The sequence below is a fragment of the Epinephelus moara genome, chromosome 23 (genome assembly GCF_006386435.1).
Source record: "Epinephelus moara isolate mb chromosome 23, YSFRI_EMoa_1.0, whole genome shotgun sequence".
Classification (NCBI taxonomy): domain Eukaryota; kingdom Metazoa; phylum Chordata; class Actinopteri; order Perciformes; family Serranidae; genus Epinephelus; species Epinephelus moara.
Genome location: NC_065528.1, coordinates 3,560,010 through 3,576,890, shown reverse-complemented (window position 1 = coordinate 3,576,890; position 16,881 = coordinate 3,560,010). Strand labels below are relative to the sequence as shown.

The 16,881-nt window shown below is 39.5% G+C and overlaps 2 protein-coding genes across 2 annotated transcripts in view; both read right to left on the bottom strand.

The window, feature by feature from the left end:
• Window positions 1–11,848, bottom strand: part of LOC126384791 (sorting nexin-4-like) — a 21,812-nt gene extending 9,964 nt beyond the window's left edge. Inside the window, exons 1-10 of the mRNA XM_050036086.1 lie at window positions 11,743–11,848; window positions 8,743–8,867; window positions 8,437–8,575; window positions 4,826–4,975; window positions 4,690–4,737; window positions 4,540–4,595; window positions 3,764–3,836; window positions 1,573–1,634; window positions 1,047–1,112; window positions 815–904 (exon numbers count right to left, since the gene is read on the bottom strand). Coding sequence (XP_049892043.1) covers window positions 815–904; window positions 1,047–1,112; window positions 1,573–1,634; window positions 3,764–3,836; window positions 4,540–4,595; window positions 4,690–4,737; window positions 4,826–4,975; window positions 8,437–8,575; window positions 8,743–8,867; window positions 11,743–11,832 — 899 coding nt within the window. The 5' untranslated portion in view covers window positions 11,833–11,848. The remainder of the gene's footprint in view (window positions 1–814; window positions 905–1,046; window positions 1,113–1,572; window positions 1,635–3,763; window positions 3,837–4,539; window positions 4,596–4,689; window positions 4,738–4,825; window positions 4,976–8,436; window positions 8,576–8,742; window positions 8,868–11,742) is intronic.
• scube1 (signal peptide, CUB domain, EGF-like 1) overlaps window positions 1–16,881 on the bottom strand; it is a 647,001-nt gene that overhangs the window by 68,707 nt on the left and 561,413 nt on the right. The gene's annotated exons all lie outside the window — the stretch shown is intronic.

Sequence of the window (16,881 nt, the reverse complement as noted above, 5' to 3'; positions counted from 1 at the left end):
CACACTGTCCATGCACTGAGGAACATTTTACAATCTCACTGCTTTCCAATACAAAAACCAGCGGTTTTAAATCCACTTAATTCATAAACCTAACGTTTATTGTTGTGCTACAGGTCGATAAAGCCAATATTCATATACTCACGTGGAAATACTTTATTTTAAATTAAGCAATAATAAGATCAGATCCTCTATGTAGCTCAATATACCTGATTCTGATCAGTTAAAAATGCCTTGATCGACCCCGATCCCAATCTTTGAGATCAGATCAACACATCCCTTCTTAAAACATTCTCGTTATCTACAGGCAATTTAGAGTCACCAACTAACCTATCCCCAACCTGTCTTGTCTTTGGACTGTGGAGGAAGCTGGGGTGCCCGGAGAAAACCCACACTGACATGGGGGGAACATACAAACACACAGAAGTTACTTAATGTGAGGCGACAGCGCTAAGCACTACACTGTGCCACCCCTCTTTCATATGATATCAAAAATATAATCTAGTAATAGTTTCGAACCAGCAATTTCATTATTTGGACTAAGTGCCTCGCACTGGCACACTGAAATAACAGCTGTAATTCATTTAGAAGCTACAGCTGTTATTTCAGTGTCCCAGGTAAATATTTAATAAACTTTGAGTAAATGTAAGTATCTATCGAATATGACTGGACTTGGAATAGGATCAGGGCCAAAAAACTTGACTGGGACTTTTCTCATTTTCATTTCTCATACTACATGGTAACATCTTCTGTTGGAGCCATTATGTCATAAGCCTTTTAAATATTTAGTGAAGATGTTGCTAAAATTGGGTCTTACCTCAGAGCTTCAGCATAGAAGAGATACTCTTTCAGTTGGTCTGCATAATGTTCCTCTTCTTCTAAGATATCATCTATTGAGGCAGCAAATCTACAGGTAAGCAACAAACAAAAACATCAGTAGTGGCACTAATAATCCTAGAGAGATAATATCTGTCAAGAAATTGCATAAAACTGTAATAACTGGGACAAATGGAATTATGGCAAGGCAGAGAGTCCCGTCAAGCACTCACGCATCCATATGATGACCAGCACTTTGCAGTCCATCCCCCATCTCTTTCTCTATGGCGCTCCACTCACTGCAGTCAACACATGGATGTACACACACATTTGCAAATTAGAAACACTGCTACATTTGAAAAATACTGTCTTCAAAAAGCTCTCAGGTTTTGCTTTTCAATATGAATAATAAGCAGTGTGGAATTAATTTGTACTGTATGTAAATACAATTGTTGTAATAACATTATGATGATCACATTTAATGCTTCTGAATTTTTGGAGTGAAGAACATTTTGTAAAGGTAGCAGAGAATCTGTTGTTTGTCACTACGGGACATATTTTTTTGTTTTTCACTCAACCAAACAGAGGTTCTAAGGATATTGGGTAATGTATGCACAGATTTTAAGGTCCTTCAAGGTAAAATTGTGATTTTGGATTAATATAACTTTGAGACTAAATTGAAAATGATACACATTGATCAGCATTTCAGGTCCTTTTAAAGTCATGAGCAGATACAATATTACATGCTTGTTGTCAAACCTGAAAACTCTTCCATAGTTCCCATGGACTTTGTAAACACCATAGAGTCGATCTGCAACTCTCTAGAAGAGACACAGAAAAGACATGAAAGTAAATGTTGATTAAAATAAAAACATAGGAAACATTTCGTGATGAACTTCAGATTTTCAGCTGAAGGAGCCCAGTGGTATTCAAGTGTATTTTCTTTTATTTATATACAAAAATTAAAAATCTTTGTCAAGTTACTTTAATGACCAGTGCCCTCTGGTTAGAGATTGTTTGGTCAGTTACCGTTTCTGAGGTCAAGAATTAACTTTAAATCTCAGTACACAAATTTAATTTCTTCCCAGAGACTCAGCTAAGAACCGGCCACTAGCACTGACATTTTTTTTTACAAAGTCACTAGAATTTATATTTTCATAATAAAATGTAAAAACAACCTACAGAAAATGATAAACTGAATCTTCATCTCCCCTCGTCTTTAGAGAGCTTTACAGTGAGTTTCAGCTCAGTGTTTATCTGTCAAGCCTACAACTTCTGGTTCACTCTCGCTGTTCTCATGTAGTGCCTTTACATTTTAAAATTGTGTTTTTTTTAAATATCCTGTTTATGAGTTTCAGCATGTTAACACCATATCCCATATTTCGAAACCCAGAGAGCTACTTGGAGCTTTCCAAAAGAAATCAGGATACTGCTTTATGTATAAATCTTATCCCGGTGATTGAGTGCTGACGACTGCCTCCGCAGGTGCAGCTCCAGGCAAGTGATGTGGCAGAAATACAAACAATAGCAGCAGCGACAGCTTCTTTCTTCTGGAGTGGTAAAGAAACAAAGCTTTGACCTCTGGTAATAAAAGAGGCTGCATATCTTTATCCACTGCTCCCCTGTGCTATGTAGTGGTAGTAACAAGGTAGTGCCATTGTGGAGGACAGTGTTATGAGAGTACAGTGGCTGTTTTCATGAATAACATTAGATCAGTATGGAGTGTGTGTGTGTGGTTGAGACAGAGAGTGACAGTGAGTGTGAGATTGACAGCTGTTGGTGATCGGAACAGTAAAAAAATTAACAGTTGAGTTGTCAAGTGGTAGTAAATGTAAATGGTTTGTTTTTGTGAATATCACAAGTACCTGCGCAAAAAGGAAGCAGTCATCAGTGAGTGGGTTTCTAGTATTTGTCATGTATACAGGGAATACGAATAGGCTGATTTCTCTGTGCTCAAATAAACACCACATCCCGAATATGATCCTTAACTGGATCAGCCTCATAAACAGGTTATTAATGTCCACGTAAACACACTCATAGTGTCGTGTTTTGCAGCAGCAGACAGCTGTTTTCAAAGAAAATGCTGTAAAAACTACTACTACTGTGTGTGTGTGTGTGTGTGTGTGTGTGTGTGTGTGTGTGTGCGTGCGCCTGTACTTGTACTTGCTACTTATTGAGTACCAAAACATGTTTGTAACCAACGGAGTGAGAACATTTTTGGAAAGTGAGGACATTTTGCCTGGTTCTCACTTCTTCAAAGGCCTGATGGGGGTTAAAACTAGGTTCAGGTAGTGGTTTAATTTAGGTTAGAGTTGAGCATTTAGTGTGATGGGTAAAGGCACAGTTCACCCCAAAATGATATTTTTCCTCTTACCAGCAGTGCTATTTATCAATCTTAGAGATGTCTGCCTTCTCTCCAATATTATGGAACTAGATGGCACTCAGCTTGTGGTGCTCAAAGCGCCAAAATCATCAAAAATCATCAAAATCATGACCCAGTTACTCAAGATAACCCAAAGCCCTTGTTGTGAGCAGTTTCATGTAGGAACAATTTACTTTCTACTAAACTACATTCGCCAACTGTATCACTGTGCAGAAGAAAGCATGCATCTACTGTTAGCTCACCTGGCACTACTGAGCTAGCTACCGTTACAGCTCGGAAGAGGACGCCATTAATGTTTACATCCCAGGCTGTCATGAGCAACAGACTCTCATCCATGAGTAGATGCACAATAAGCACCACAAGTCGATGCCATCTAGTTCCATTATATTTGAGAGAAGGCTGATTTTTTTTTTTTTTAATTTTGGGGTGATCTGTCCCTTTAAGGTCAGGGTAAGGGGCTAGTGATTGCATTATGTCAATGAAGGTCCTCACAGAGATATAAGTACAGGTGTGTGTGTGTGTGTGTGTGTGTGTGTGTGTGTGTGAGAGAGGGGTATAGAGACTTACTGCTCGTGCTCGGAGCAGCTGAGATGTGTGAGACTGCAGCTCATCACTGTAGTGTTTCATCTCCATGAAGCGTCTGAGTGAGAGAAAACAGAAGGCAGTGATTACAATTTCCTTTACCTACAGTCTGCCTACTTATTCTAAAGTTTACATGTATTTAATCTTCCTTTAAGTGATGTTCTTTAGTTTAGCTTTTTCTTTCCATCTGATGGATCTAGAGCTGCAACAATTTGTATAATACTTCATTATTATTTTAATGATCAATCAATCCCTTTTCAAGCAAAAATGCCAAAACATTTGACAGCTCCACATACTCAAATGTGGGAACTGGGTTGGACAAAACAAGATATCTAACAAGACCAGCTGTTGCAATGTTGTTGCTGCTGGTAATCATGTTATCTTGTGCTCTAGCTTATGCGTTCACTTTTCACTGATTTCGGATGTTTTATAGACCAAATGATGAAGTTATTAATCAAGGAAAAAAAATATGAATTAGTTGTTAGGTGCAGCCCTAGATGGATCCACTCATTGGGTCGAGCACTAGAATTGATCATATCTGTAATACTAATAAAGGGTACAAAACATCCTTCTGCCTATAAACAGTTGACATCTTTTGCACCTCAGTTATGACAAACAAACAACAAACATACAGCTCCAACTTTAAAATACAACTCCTAATAACTGGGGATGGATTATTTTGACATTAAAGGGCATTTTTGACAACATTTTCAACACAGCTGAGTCCCTCTTACAATGTGTTTACACTAACACTAACTTACTTATCTGGATTTCTCACCCTGAAGGTGGCACTGAGAGCTCTCAGCCTGGAATCTGCCTGAAACAGGAGTAACAAGAGATGGTCAAGCTTTGTCAACGCTAAAAATCTTGCTACAGATTACCTGTAAGAACAAAGAGATTCCACAAAGTACCTTTGCCTGAAATCCTGTCTCATACACCACTTCCTTCCAGCCATGTTCCTGCCACACACAGCAGTGAAAATGTTCAATTTAATGAGCCACTGATCTATTCGTTATCACTTGAGTGGCCCAGAACTGCAGCATGTACCTCAGTCAGAAAGTGGTGGAGGATCTTGTCATTGGAGAGGACGGGATGTGATGCCACACGAAGCAGGAAGTTTTCCAGCCCGACCCTGCGGCGCTCCACAAAGTCTGGGTCCATGTTGTCTGCCGACAGCTTGTGCCACACAAACTCTGCCTGCGTGCAAGAGAACAAAGAAACTGCCTGCATTCAACATCTCACTTGACTTTTATGTAGTGTCTTTACTTTAGCTTGACTGTTTGTCTTTGGTTTCATCAGTTGTATGTTTTGGTGAATTAAAATGATAACTCTCCTGAGCAGTTGACTTTTATCTTTTGTCATGGCAGAAACAACGGAAGAAAACTGGGACAGAAACTGCTAACTGTTGACTTTTGCTAATACTGTTACATTGATGATCACATTTATGTGTGATGCAGCCATCCTTATCTTAGCAAAATATTTTTAGTACCACAGAAGCAATTATTAAATGTTTGTTACCTTCATAAATGATAATTTGACTTCAGATGGAAAAGCACTTGTTCTATACAAGATAACCCACATTACTTTCTTAAGAACTTTTGGTCGGTTTATGCCTATATAGATCGTATACAATAGAGAACTGACAATAAATGAGGAGAGAGACAGAGGGGATACAAATGCAACACAAGCCTCCAACTGTACTTCAACCGTGGACATGGCAAATAAATGGTTAATGTCTTTAACCTGTCGACATCCCTAATTTTCTTTCATTAAGGTCTGGTGTGAATGTGTAGCTTAATGGACGTGCATGTTTGTCATCTTGCCATTAGAATTTCTGTCAATTGCCCTGATTTTACTTGTCATGACCCAGTTACTCAACATATTTCACAGACTTAATTGTGAGCAGTTTCATGTAGGAACTAGGGCTGCACGATATATCGTTTGAACATCTCCATCGCGATGTGCGCATGTGCGATAGTCACATCGCAGGACATGCAATGTTTTCTCTTTTTTTATGAACATGTAAACATTTGTTTTGGTTCAGAAAAGCAGCTCTGAAGAAAGCTCTTTGCTCCGCTCTGCTTGCCTCCCTCTCTGAGCACTAAGCAGCCTCTCCCCCTCTCATGCACACGCTGCAGTCACACACTGAAAATGAGCGACATGCAAGAGGGAGAAACGGTAAAGGAGGATTTATGCCTGGTACACACTACACACGACTTTTCTGCCCATTCTGAAAGTCACTATGTCACATTACACGATTGTGGAGTCATAAAATCATGCTGCGACTTGGCCAACAGACATGACACGCTACACAATGGTACACACCAATTATCACCAGTCAGCATTATCATTTATTATTTATTATTATTTCAGTCACTGTGTCTGTCCATGTGCCAGTATTTATTATTATTTCAGTCACTGTGTCTGTCCATGTGCCAGCTGAAATGTTGTTGTAGTCACCTAAAAAGCGCCAGCAGATGGCAGGAGCTACATTTGAAGAACCGTATGCAAACATACAAGTCACTGAATCCTACAAATGTTTCACAATAAAAACCTACTTACAAAATGGAGGGATTCTCTCAGCCGAACTTATAAGGGGCTTTTAATTTGAAAAAAATACAGGAAGTGTTGAGTTTGACATGACGGCTCGATGCATTAACTTTATCAAGGAAACAGGAGTGGATATAAAGTAAAAATATAAAGAGACAGAGGGACTGTAGTCTGTTTCAAATGAAGCTGGTAGCCTCTGCAGTTGTGGTGAGTAAAAGCCCCGCCATCCATCCATCTTCTAACCGCTTCATCCTCTTGAGGGTCACAGGGGGGTGACGCTGGAGCCTATCCCAGCTGACACTGGGCGAGAGGCATGGTACACCCTGGACAGGTCGGCAGACTAACGCAGGGCTGACACATAGAGACAGACAACCATTCACACTCACATTTACACCGATGGACAATTTAGAGTTATCATTTGACCTAATCCCCAATCTGCATGTCTTTGGACTGTGGGAGGAAGCCGGAGTGCCCGGAGAGAACCCACGCTGACACGGGGAGAACATGCAAACTCCACACAGAAGGGCTCCCACACCCGGGATCGAACCGGGAACCCTCTTGCTGTGAGGCGACAGTGCTAACCACCACACCACCGTGCCACCCAAAAGCCCCGCCACTATTTTTTAATTTTCTTACTTTGTCATCTGGTGAAAATTCTTGTATTTTTTAATATTGCAATATATATTACCAAAAAAAAAAAAAAAAAATCGCAATGTCAGTTTTTTCCAATATCGTGCAGCCCTAGTAGGAACTCTTTTCTCTTTACTGAACTACAACCGCCAACAGTATCACCGTGCAGAAGGAAGCGTGCATGTACTGCTAGCTCACTTAACACCAGTGGAGGAGGATGCCGGGTAACCGTGTCTTGATTTCAGGAAGGTGACACTGCTGTTGCAACATATTCTCACTCCGGCCTTGTCACATATTAACGTTTGGTCATGGACTTTCCACGTTGAGATATGACGTTCAAGGCACCCTGGGTGCACTGGTTGTTGTTCTAGGACGCCAGAACAAAGCATGAAACTTCCGCCTGATTCATGCATTGTCTATTTTCTAATTACACTTCCTTTTTCACAGGAAATGTACAGTTTGCATACCGTCTCTTTCAAATTAATTTCACTGCGTCGGTACAAATTGAGTTTTTTTCCCCTTCAACAACAAACGAACATGGTTAAATTTTGCAAACACATGCACATGGTTGGGTTTAGCAGTTAAAGCACGTGATTAGGTTTAGGAAAAAAGAACAGGGTTTGGCTTTACAATCTACACCAGCCTCCCAGGTGAAAGTCGATGGTTGTTGGACCCATCCACTACCCCTCCCACCCACCCTGCTTCCACCACCTTAACTTTCATTGTTGTCACGCTTTGTTTCCCCCTGATGCCGCTGTTAAACAATAACAGCAATCACTGTATATCATGCCAATGTAAAACAACAGCTTTTTTTGTTGTTGTCTGATGCCGGAAGTCACTGACCAAGCGCCAGTATATATTGCAGTTTCAAATGTATGTTTTGGCGCTTTGAGCACCACAAGCCGATGGCCATCTAGTTCCATTATAATGGAGAGAAGGCAGACATCTCTACGGCCAATATCTCCAACACTCAGCAACTCATACCAAAACTATCTAGATTGATAAATAGCACTAAAAGTAAGAGGATAAATATGTAGTTTTGATTTTGGGGTGAACTGTTCCTTTCAGTTGCTGGATAAGGTAGTAAGTTTAGAGTGAAACTAACTGGTTACACAGTGGCAGTTACAAGGTTCATATTTGTCATTTTATAACGTGAGGTTGCACAATGTGTGGAAGTTAAAGTGTTGATGCTACAATCAGACTTACAATCAAACATGTTCAGAGGAACAGTTTGCTGGTTTTTATTTGGGGATGGGGACTGCAGAGTGAAGCCATTACAAAACATTAACTGTTACCAAATTGTTTAATTAGCTTGGTCTCATTTTTTCTGACCATTAATTTTTTTGAAATGCAAATAAGCAAATAAGTTAGCTGGAAACAAGTGGTGATTTCTCAACCTACTAATTCTTGACCTGTCACATTTTATTAGACATTTCAAGGCCGCAAGGATGCAATCCTCCGAGTATCACTAAACTCACCCTCTTCTCTGGCAGAGGCGGGACCACGATGAATGGATAGGTAACTAACAGGTAGTTCCGCAGAAGTTCAAATTCACTGTATCTCCTCCACAGAGAGTCAGGGGCCGGGTTGCGACCTTCAGCAACTGCATCCATTGGCCTTTAAAGATTGAGTCACAGGAAAGTTTTTGGTAAGTTGTTGTTGCACAGCAATAAAATACAGAAGGAAATGCATGCCCTACATGAGAGGAAGTACAGATATCACAACGTCTCAGCTCAACCCACAACACTTCCTTCAAATGACTGATAAAGGGTGTTCTGTCTCACCGTGTTTCGACGAGGTACACGGTGAACGTCTCCTGCATGTTCACTGCATTTTTGCCACTCCTTTTTTCAGCCTCAGCAACACAGATCTCCATCCTGCGCAGGAGAGTGGAGCCCTCCTCCACCATCTGAACCATCACATCACACAGTATCATTGACAACACCTCTTTGCAACATATTTGGCTCATTGATCCCACCAGTGTAATTGTTGGGCCAATAGCTAGCAGCTGTCTATATCAACTCTGAAAGATGAGTGTGAATAATGGTCAAGTGGTACATTTTGTGATAATTTACCTTCTGCATCATTTTAATTTTGATCAAAATGTCTTAACCCTTTATATGATACTATTCTAAATACCATCATGAGTTGTACTATACTACACAGAAGAAATAAGAAAGAAAGATTAAAGACAGGAGGGATGACTCTTCCTCAAACACACAGTGACGCTAAACCACATTTTATCCAGCTCTACTGTCAAACTATGACACTTCTGTGTAGGCCTAATAAATACACAATAATAATATAAACAACAACAATAAAAATCACTTTTTTTAAGGGAGGGTGCAGTTACAGCAGACTCAGACAAACATTGCACATGATCTAATCCTCTGTCTTCTTTGGATCACTTTCATCACCATCTGGCTTTGCAAAAATTGTAAATATCCATCTAAGCTTTACCCTTCGACTTCCTTGTTTTTTCAACTTCTTTTTTTTCCTTTTTTGGCAGGACTGTTTGGTTTTTGAGGCAATCTATGAAATATGTTCATCACTAGTTAGTTGTTAAGTAAATCCTTGTTAAAATATCTAGCTAGCTAGCTAAATGTATTAGGGACACGTAAAAAGGGGACCTTGACAAACTGAGACAGTGGCTGTGTCTGAAATAATTCACTCATTCACTACTCCCTACTCACTATGTAAGGAGCTCAATATAGAGGACGATGTAGTGAGCTCATCTGCAACATGAAAAAACACTTTTGGACACTACTCAGGTAATTTTTCTCTGTGCCATTGATTACATCATAGCTGCTGCAAAATTAAAATGTCATATCAACGTTGGCTGGTGAACCATCCATAACAAATACTGACATGCATTTTTGTGATAAAAACAAGAAATCATACTAGACTGTATTTTCTCCAAATCAATAAATAACATTACAAAGTACTTTGTGGCCGTTCGTGTTGTGAGCTGTGCTGCTCTGCTCACATTAAATGTGGGCCTGGCAGACAACAGGAAAGAAAAAAACACAATTGCAACCTGTCCAACTTATTTTCAGTTTAATCTTTGTTGTGCTGAAGTTTGTTTTACCAGTCAGTCATGTAATAACTTGTAAATTTAATGTATAACGTTATGCATTACACCATTACGGCACAAATTAGCATTATTAGTGCTACAGTTTTTTTATTGATATACTTTATTAATCCCCGAGAGGAAATTCAATTTTTTTCATTCTTGCTGTCAATTACACACAGGTCTGAACACATACATGCACAAACAAGACCTATACATGCACTAAGTGGAGAGATGTCAGAGTGAGGGGGCTGCCTTGGTCAGGCGCCCCGAGCGGTTGGGGGGTTCAGTGCCTTGCTCAAGGGCACCTCGGCAGTGCCCAGGAGGTGAACTGACACCTCTCCAGCTACCAGTCCACGCTCCATATTTGGTCCGGACGAGGACTTGAACAGGCGACCAACCCAAGTCCCTATGGACTGAGCTACTGCCGCCCAAAGCACTAAAGAAGATCAGTTGCCAATTCATTTTAATCTCTTCATGGACTGACGACTACACATTATACTGACAGTTTATTACATGGCAAAGAAACTGGTAAACAAACTTCAACATCTTGGTGTCTGTCCCATATAGTCTGTCCGTTCCTTTGGCGCAAAGCATGATGGGGTATATTGCTTGGTTAGTGACCATCTGTTGTACACAACTTTTCACGGTGCACTGTGGGATACTTTGAGTTCACTATATAGGGTATAAAAATTCTAACTATACATTTGGACAGCACTACAAAATGGCAAACTCACAATACAGTGGACTATATAGTGTGTAGTGCGTGATTTCGGCCAGTGATTTTTTAATAATCTTATTCACCATGACATACTGTAACTATATGCAGATATATGTATATATATATATATATATATATACATACACACATAGGTATAGGCTATGCATCATTTTTTTAAATTTCCATATCCACATTATTTACCTAAGAACGCCATGTCATTTTAATATTAAAAAGCCATACTACTATGCACTTTTACTGATTTTTGCACATTCAGCTAGTTTGTGTCAACATTTGTTGTCATTGTTGTGGCTATTGCTCTTGTTTTTGTTATGTCTTGTTGTACATCGTAACCTTTATGTCTTGTTTTCAGGAATCTGCATTGCTGCCTTTCTTGGCCAGGATTCTCTTGTAAAAGAGATTTTAATCTCAATGAGTCTATTACCTGGTTAAATAAAGGTTTAAAAAAAAAACTATTCATTGCAAGGTTTTTGATGGTGTGCCACGCCCTCGGAGGTGATGTCAAAACCACAGTACCTGTACCTGCTAATGATGAGTTCAATGTTGATTTTTAGTGATGTTAGTATACACGTTAAGGTAAAAATGATAGAAACTCTTAAAAAAAAGCTTAACAATCATACTTTACCCATTGTCCCACTTTATCTGCATTCACCCTGTTTGTTAAGCACGCTAATGTTAGCATTAAAATAACAGTCACACGCAGACTGTATAGAGTCACATAACATTAACTTTGCCTCAGAGTCCATTATGACGCAAACTATTTAAATGGCGAACATATTAGCTGAACTGGCCTTACCAACGTGTATTCATTTCCATTTGGCTAGCTTGTCTATGACATTACAGTATGTAAGCTAGCTCTGCCTTGAGCTTTAAACTATTAGCCCATACACTGTAACATTATCCCAGCCTTTACCCGCTGCTGTGCTAAGAGCAGTTTTACAACTATAGCGTGAAGTGGAAGCTGCCGTTTTTTACCGTGTTGTTCAGGCTGTTGCTCCCGTCTGCTGCTGTGTGGTCAGAGTCGTCGTCAGTAGCCACCGACTCTTCCCTCCCATCCTCCGCCATCCTCTTTGCTAGTGATGATGGTGATCTAGGACGCATGCGCAAAGCTCCCGATCACCCAACAGATGTTAAGGTTATCCTCCTGAGAGCAGTGCGTGTTTGTCCTCTGATACCGAGGGCTTTATTTTGAACACCACACATGCAGGCTACTGAGTCCCCATGTGCTGTGTAAACGGCATCCTGAGCTCTATAAGCGTGTAACACACATGAGTGTGTGAGCAACAGAACATATGCTCTGTCTTCTCAAAAAAAGGGGGAAAAACACTTTGCAAAAACACGTTGCATGTCAAAAAGATACATTGTTTCTGTTTTTCAGATGCATGGTTTTTTTTTTATCAGTGAGAGTCTTAACTGTATTATATCATTATTTTAGAAGTCTATGTTAGTCGTAAGCCTTTCAAAAAACATCTTAAACCCATGTCCTCACTGTGGATCAGCAAGACCTGCTTCTCATTTCTCAACCATTGTCCATACTTCGGGAAACAGGAAAATCCCCAGAGACAGGCAGTAGAGTAGGAAGTTGAATGTTCAGAGAAGGACATATTAGCTAGGAGAGAGCCTGAAGACAACATTATTGACACTCAGTGCCCATTTTGTATGAGCAGTGACAAGTAAATTATAGAGCTCTAAAGTTCGAGCCATTTAACACAGATTAAAGGCAGGGTAAACAGAGATTATTTTTTCTTGTACACACACACACACACACACACACACACACACACACACACACACACAAAATCACACACTATGTATAGCCAATTAAAAGCATTTACAATACCTATAATATTATAGTTTTATATGTGAATTGAGCTTCATAATGTAAATGAACAGAAGGTTGCTTTATTGTCCCTGAGGGCAGATTCTTTTCCCCAGTGCTGTAAATTATCAGGCAACAGCAAATACACAGCACACAGTAACATATTGGACAACATCACAGTAATGACAGACAGGAGTGCATACTCAGGCCTGTTCAGCAAGTATGAGCAAGGCCTATTATTTAAGGCAGCTATGGCTGTGGGGATCAGACTTCTCCCAACGTTAGCCCTTCTGCACCTCAGTGCTCTGTACCTGCACCCACAGGGAGGGCAGTGGGCTGAGGTGGTGACTGAGTGGGTGTGTGATGTCCTGTTCTATTGAAGTAGCAATGCGTGTAATAGCCCAGGGGTTGGGTGTGGGGAGACTAGTTGTCCTGGCGGTGTTGGTGATGCGTGTGAGTTTTGCCCTGTTACTAACTAATGACAATGGTACAACAGTAGAAGGAGATGGGGGCCAGTCCTTTAAGCTTGGGGATGGCTAATTAATGTTCGTTTTGTGGAAAATATTGACCAGGTGTTCACTACAAGGGATATGTTATAATTAAAACACTAATCAATAACATTTTTGAGAAAAAAAAAATCTTCATGGTATGTTACTTACATCCCAGTTACTTAATTTGTGTAAAAAAAATATTCACGCATTTGTTCTTTTGGGTCTCATTATTACAGAGCATCTTTTGTTAATATTTAAAAAACAAAAAAAACAAAAAACAGAAATAGTACATACTTTATGTTGCCCTCGCCAGGGTACATTACTTTGTAGCATTGTTGACAACACCACATAGGGGAATTTCACCCCCAGGAAATTACCGGGAAATTTAAACTCACACAGGTTCTAAATTACTTGAACAGAGGCCCTGGTTCCAACAGCAGGACATTAACACAAATTCATTTCACAATATATCTTTTTTAAATGACAAACTGTCTTTAACGGGATAGTTCAGATCTTTTGAAGTGGGGTTGTATTAGGTACTTATCGATAGACAGTATATTACATACAGTAGATGTCAGTCGGCATGCCTCCAGTGCCAGCAGGCTGGAGTCTGGCATGGAAACTCAGCAATGCACTGCTTTGGAGGTGTCAGCAACAAAACGTATTTTAACTACACAACGATTTCTGACAGAAAAATGAAGCAGTTATATCACTCTCTTCAAAGCCAGACTCCACTGAGAAAAACAGTAATTTAACATTGCTGAACACAGGAGCTGCTGGCCTGCTGCTGGCTCGATTAGTTAGTTAGTTAGTTATTGTTATTGTGTGACTTTGTCATTGAAAAGGATTAGTTCAGATTCACTAAAGTCACACAATAACAAACTAACTAACTGATGGAGGCAGTGATAGACCAGCAGCTGCTGTGTTCAGCAAGCTAAAGTTACTGTTTTTCTCAATGGAGTCTGGTGGCTTTGACGAGATTATAGATGGGAAACTGAAGTCATTAACGGCTTCCCTGTCAGAACGGGCTAAGCAGTAAAAATGCTATATAGCGTACAGTTAACCTGATATTGATTTTTTTTAGGCAGCTAAAATAAACTGGTTGCGTACAAACCAGCATCTACCGCATATTAACACACTGACTGGTACTCCTTAAAACCTCACTTCAAAATATCCAAACTATCCCTTTGAAATTGGGTCTCACACTCCCCCGCACACCATCAACTAGAAACATAGAAAAGAATAAATAAAGCAACAACACAAACACATGAAAAAATAATAATAACAATAACAATTATAATAATAAATATCCTACATGAAACACAAGACACACAAAAAGACAGAAAAAAGTTGCAATTAAACAAATCAACAAATTGAAAAGAAACTCAATAAAACTACTTAAACCAACCTCGGATGAAAAAAATGAAGGAGCTCTAGGAACTGCAGCAAACACAGAGTGACCAAAAAGAGGAGCTGCTTGAGTCTATGAGATGCAGAGTGCACTTACCCAAGAGAAGGAGGCGGGGCAAAACAATGAATCCCTCCAACACCACATTCAGGAACCAAAGGATGCTCCAAATAGAAAAGGAGTTTTAAAAGGAGGAAGCACTTTACCCAGAGCTGGATGATGTGAAAGAGATTATCTGTGTCAATCATTTCTTCATGAAGGAGGTGGAGGAGCAGGAGGAGGCAATGCACCACAAGAAGGGAGCCCTCCATAAACAAAAGAGCTTCAGAAAATACTCCAAACAGAAAATGACCAGAGAGAGGAGATGCAAAATAACAATGAAGTCCTCAAAGTAGGCATTCAGGAGCTCAAACAAAGGATCGACATAGTGAAAAACACAGGAGTTGTGTCAAGCCATAGAGGCAGATGTAAATGATGGGCTGTCTGGGTGGGTAATGGAGTAGGTGGGTTGGGGTTGTGAATGCCCACAACACAGGCTTATTAGCTGGCAGGTGTGGAGTAGAGGCTTTTTTTCATGTATGCGCCAGGTGAGCAACTCCACTGGACTAAATTGGCGTCATTTTGGCGTCTGATGTTTAGATTTAGATTATGATAATAATCTGTAAGAATAAGAAAGAGATGAACCCAGAGAAGAAGAGCCCAGAGTAGAAGAAAGCAGTTTCCATGAAGAGATGCAGAGGTGACATGTTTGCATGTTCTACATATGTCACTATATAATGTAATCATTTAAATTAACTATCAGTACAATAAATAATAATAATAAATAAAAAGTGTGACATGAGTCAAAACAAATCAATTTTTTTTTCACATAGCCCAGTATGGGCTGGGATTTGGGGGCATGACTTGTTTTGTGCCCTTTTCAAATATGGATTTGGGCTGGTGTTGAAATGGGTAAAGGCCTTTTACTGTGAACCATTTACAACAGTTTAAACAAATGGTGTAAGGTCTGGCCCATTCCATCTTCATCAGTCTACACGCGAAGGTTACACAGCATTACCTGTTATTTTTATCCTTGCCTTGAACACCTTACTTGTGTTATATGAGCTGAAAAGAATAAAGTGTAATTAAGGGTCCAATCAGTGACTGCTGCTGGAGATGGACAGTCTTGTCTTTATCCCTGTGGGGCAGATCTGAAGTTATAAAAATACATATGTTACCAAGCCTGGCTTTTGTTATGTCATTTATACCATTTAACTATAAAACAAACAAACAAAAAAACTAATAAACTCACAAAATAGAGGAACACCAGGGCTACCAGCTATTCACCAGTACAACATGGCATATAATTCATGATATTCCCTGCATTGGGCTTATAATGGTTTGAGACACGTTGGTAGTTGGGAAAGGCTTAAGGGAAAAAAAATTCTAAACGAACATAATAAAGTTTTATCTTTACCAGTTTTATAGTACAATCCAAAATTCACTCCCAGAAGGGACATTCTACTTTTACAATTCTCGTGCAAAATCCTGTGGTAAAAATTCTACAGAATATGGGAAAGTGATATGGATATTCCCATAACTCATCACAATGGAACGCAGCACTTTAAAGTAGTACTGAACTATGTAATTGTGTCAGGTTTAAGATTTGGCAAATAAGGATAACACACAGGGCTTACGTTACACCCTGATCATACATTATCCAAATTGTGCTCGTATGGCTATGAAGTAGATGGTGTGCTGATGCACTTTTTGTGGTACTGTTCTCTTGTTAAGCAGTTTTGGTAAGATATTGAATATAATAAATATATTATAAACATGTCATGCTTCCTTAATATCAAACCATGTCTGGTAAAGTGGCCATTGCACAAACAAAAATTGCCCATGGTATTACAGCACTGGCCTTCCTATCAGTTAAGCAGATAGCTGAACTGTGTCAGCGTGGAGAGCTGGCGTAACGACTTTATGGATTTGCTATCAGCAGGCTGCGCTAACTCTTCAAAATGACGATGGGCCTGATCAACTTGATGGACCCTTGAACACTGTTTAAATCCTGTCTTTAAGAAGCTTGAACAGAATAAAACTATTGTTTTATTCTGTATGCCCCCTTGACCTCACCCTTTTTGTTTGTTTGTTTGTTTGTTTGTTGTTCTCTTTTTTGTTGTAGCCTAAGCTTTAATGTGTTTTGGTCTTTTTTATCACTGTAATTTTTTTTTATTAAAGATTATTAATAAGAACTAATACTTTATTAACATTGTCATAAGCTGTCATACATGGTTGAAAATACAAGTTCTATAAAGCCAAATATTTGCATCATAATGTCATATGAATGTGCTTATAATGTATTATAGACATAACCTCCATAAAAAGGTCATTGAGTGACAAGTCTCGCCACCAGA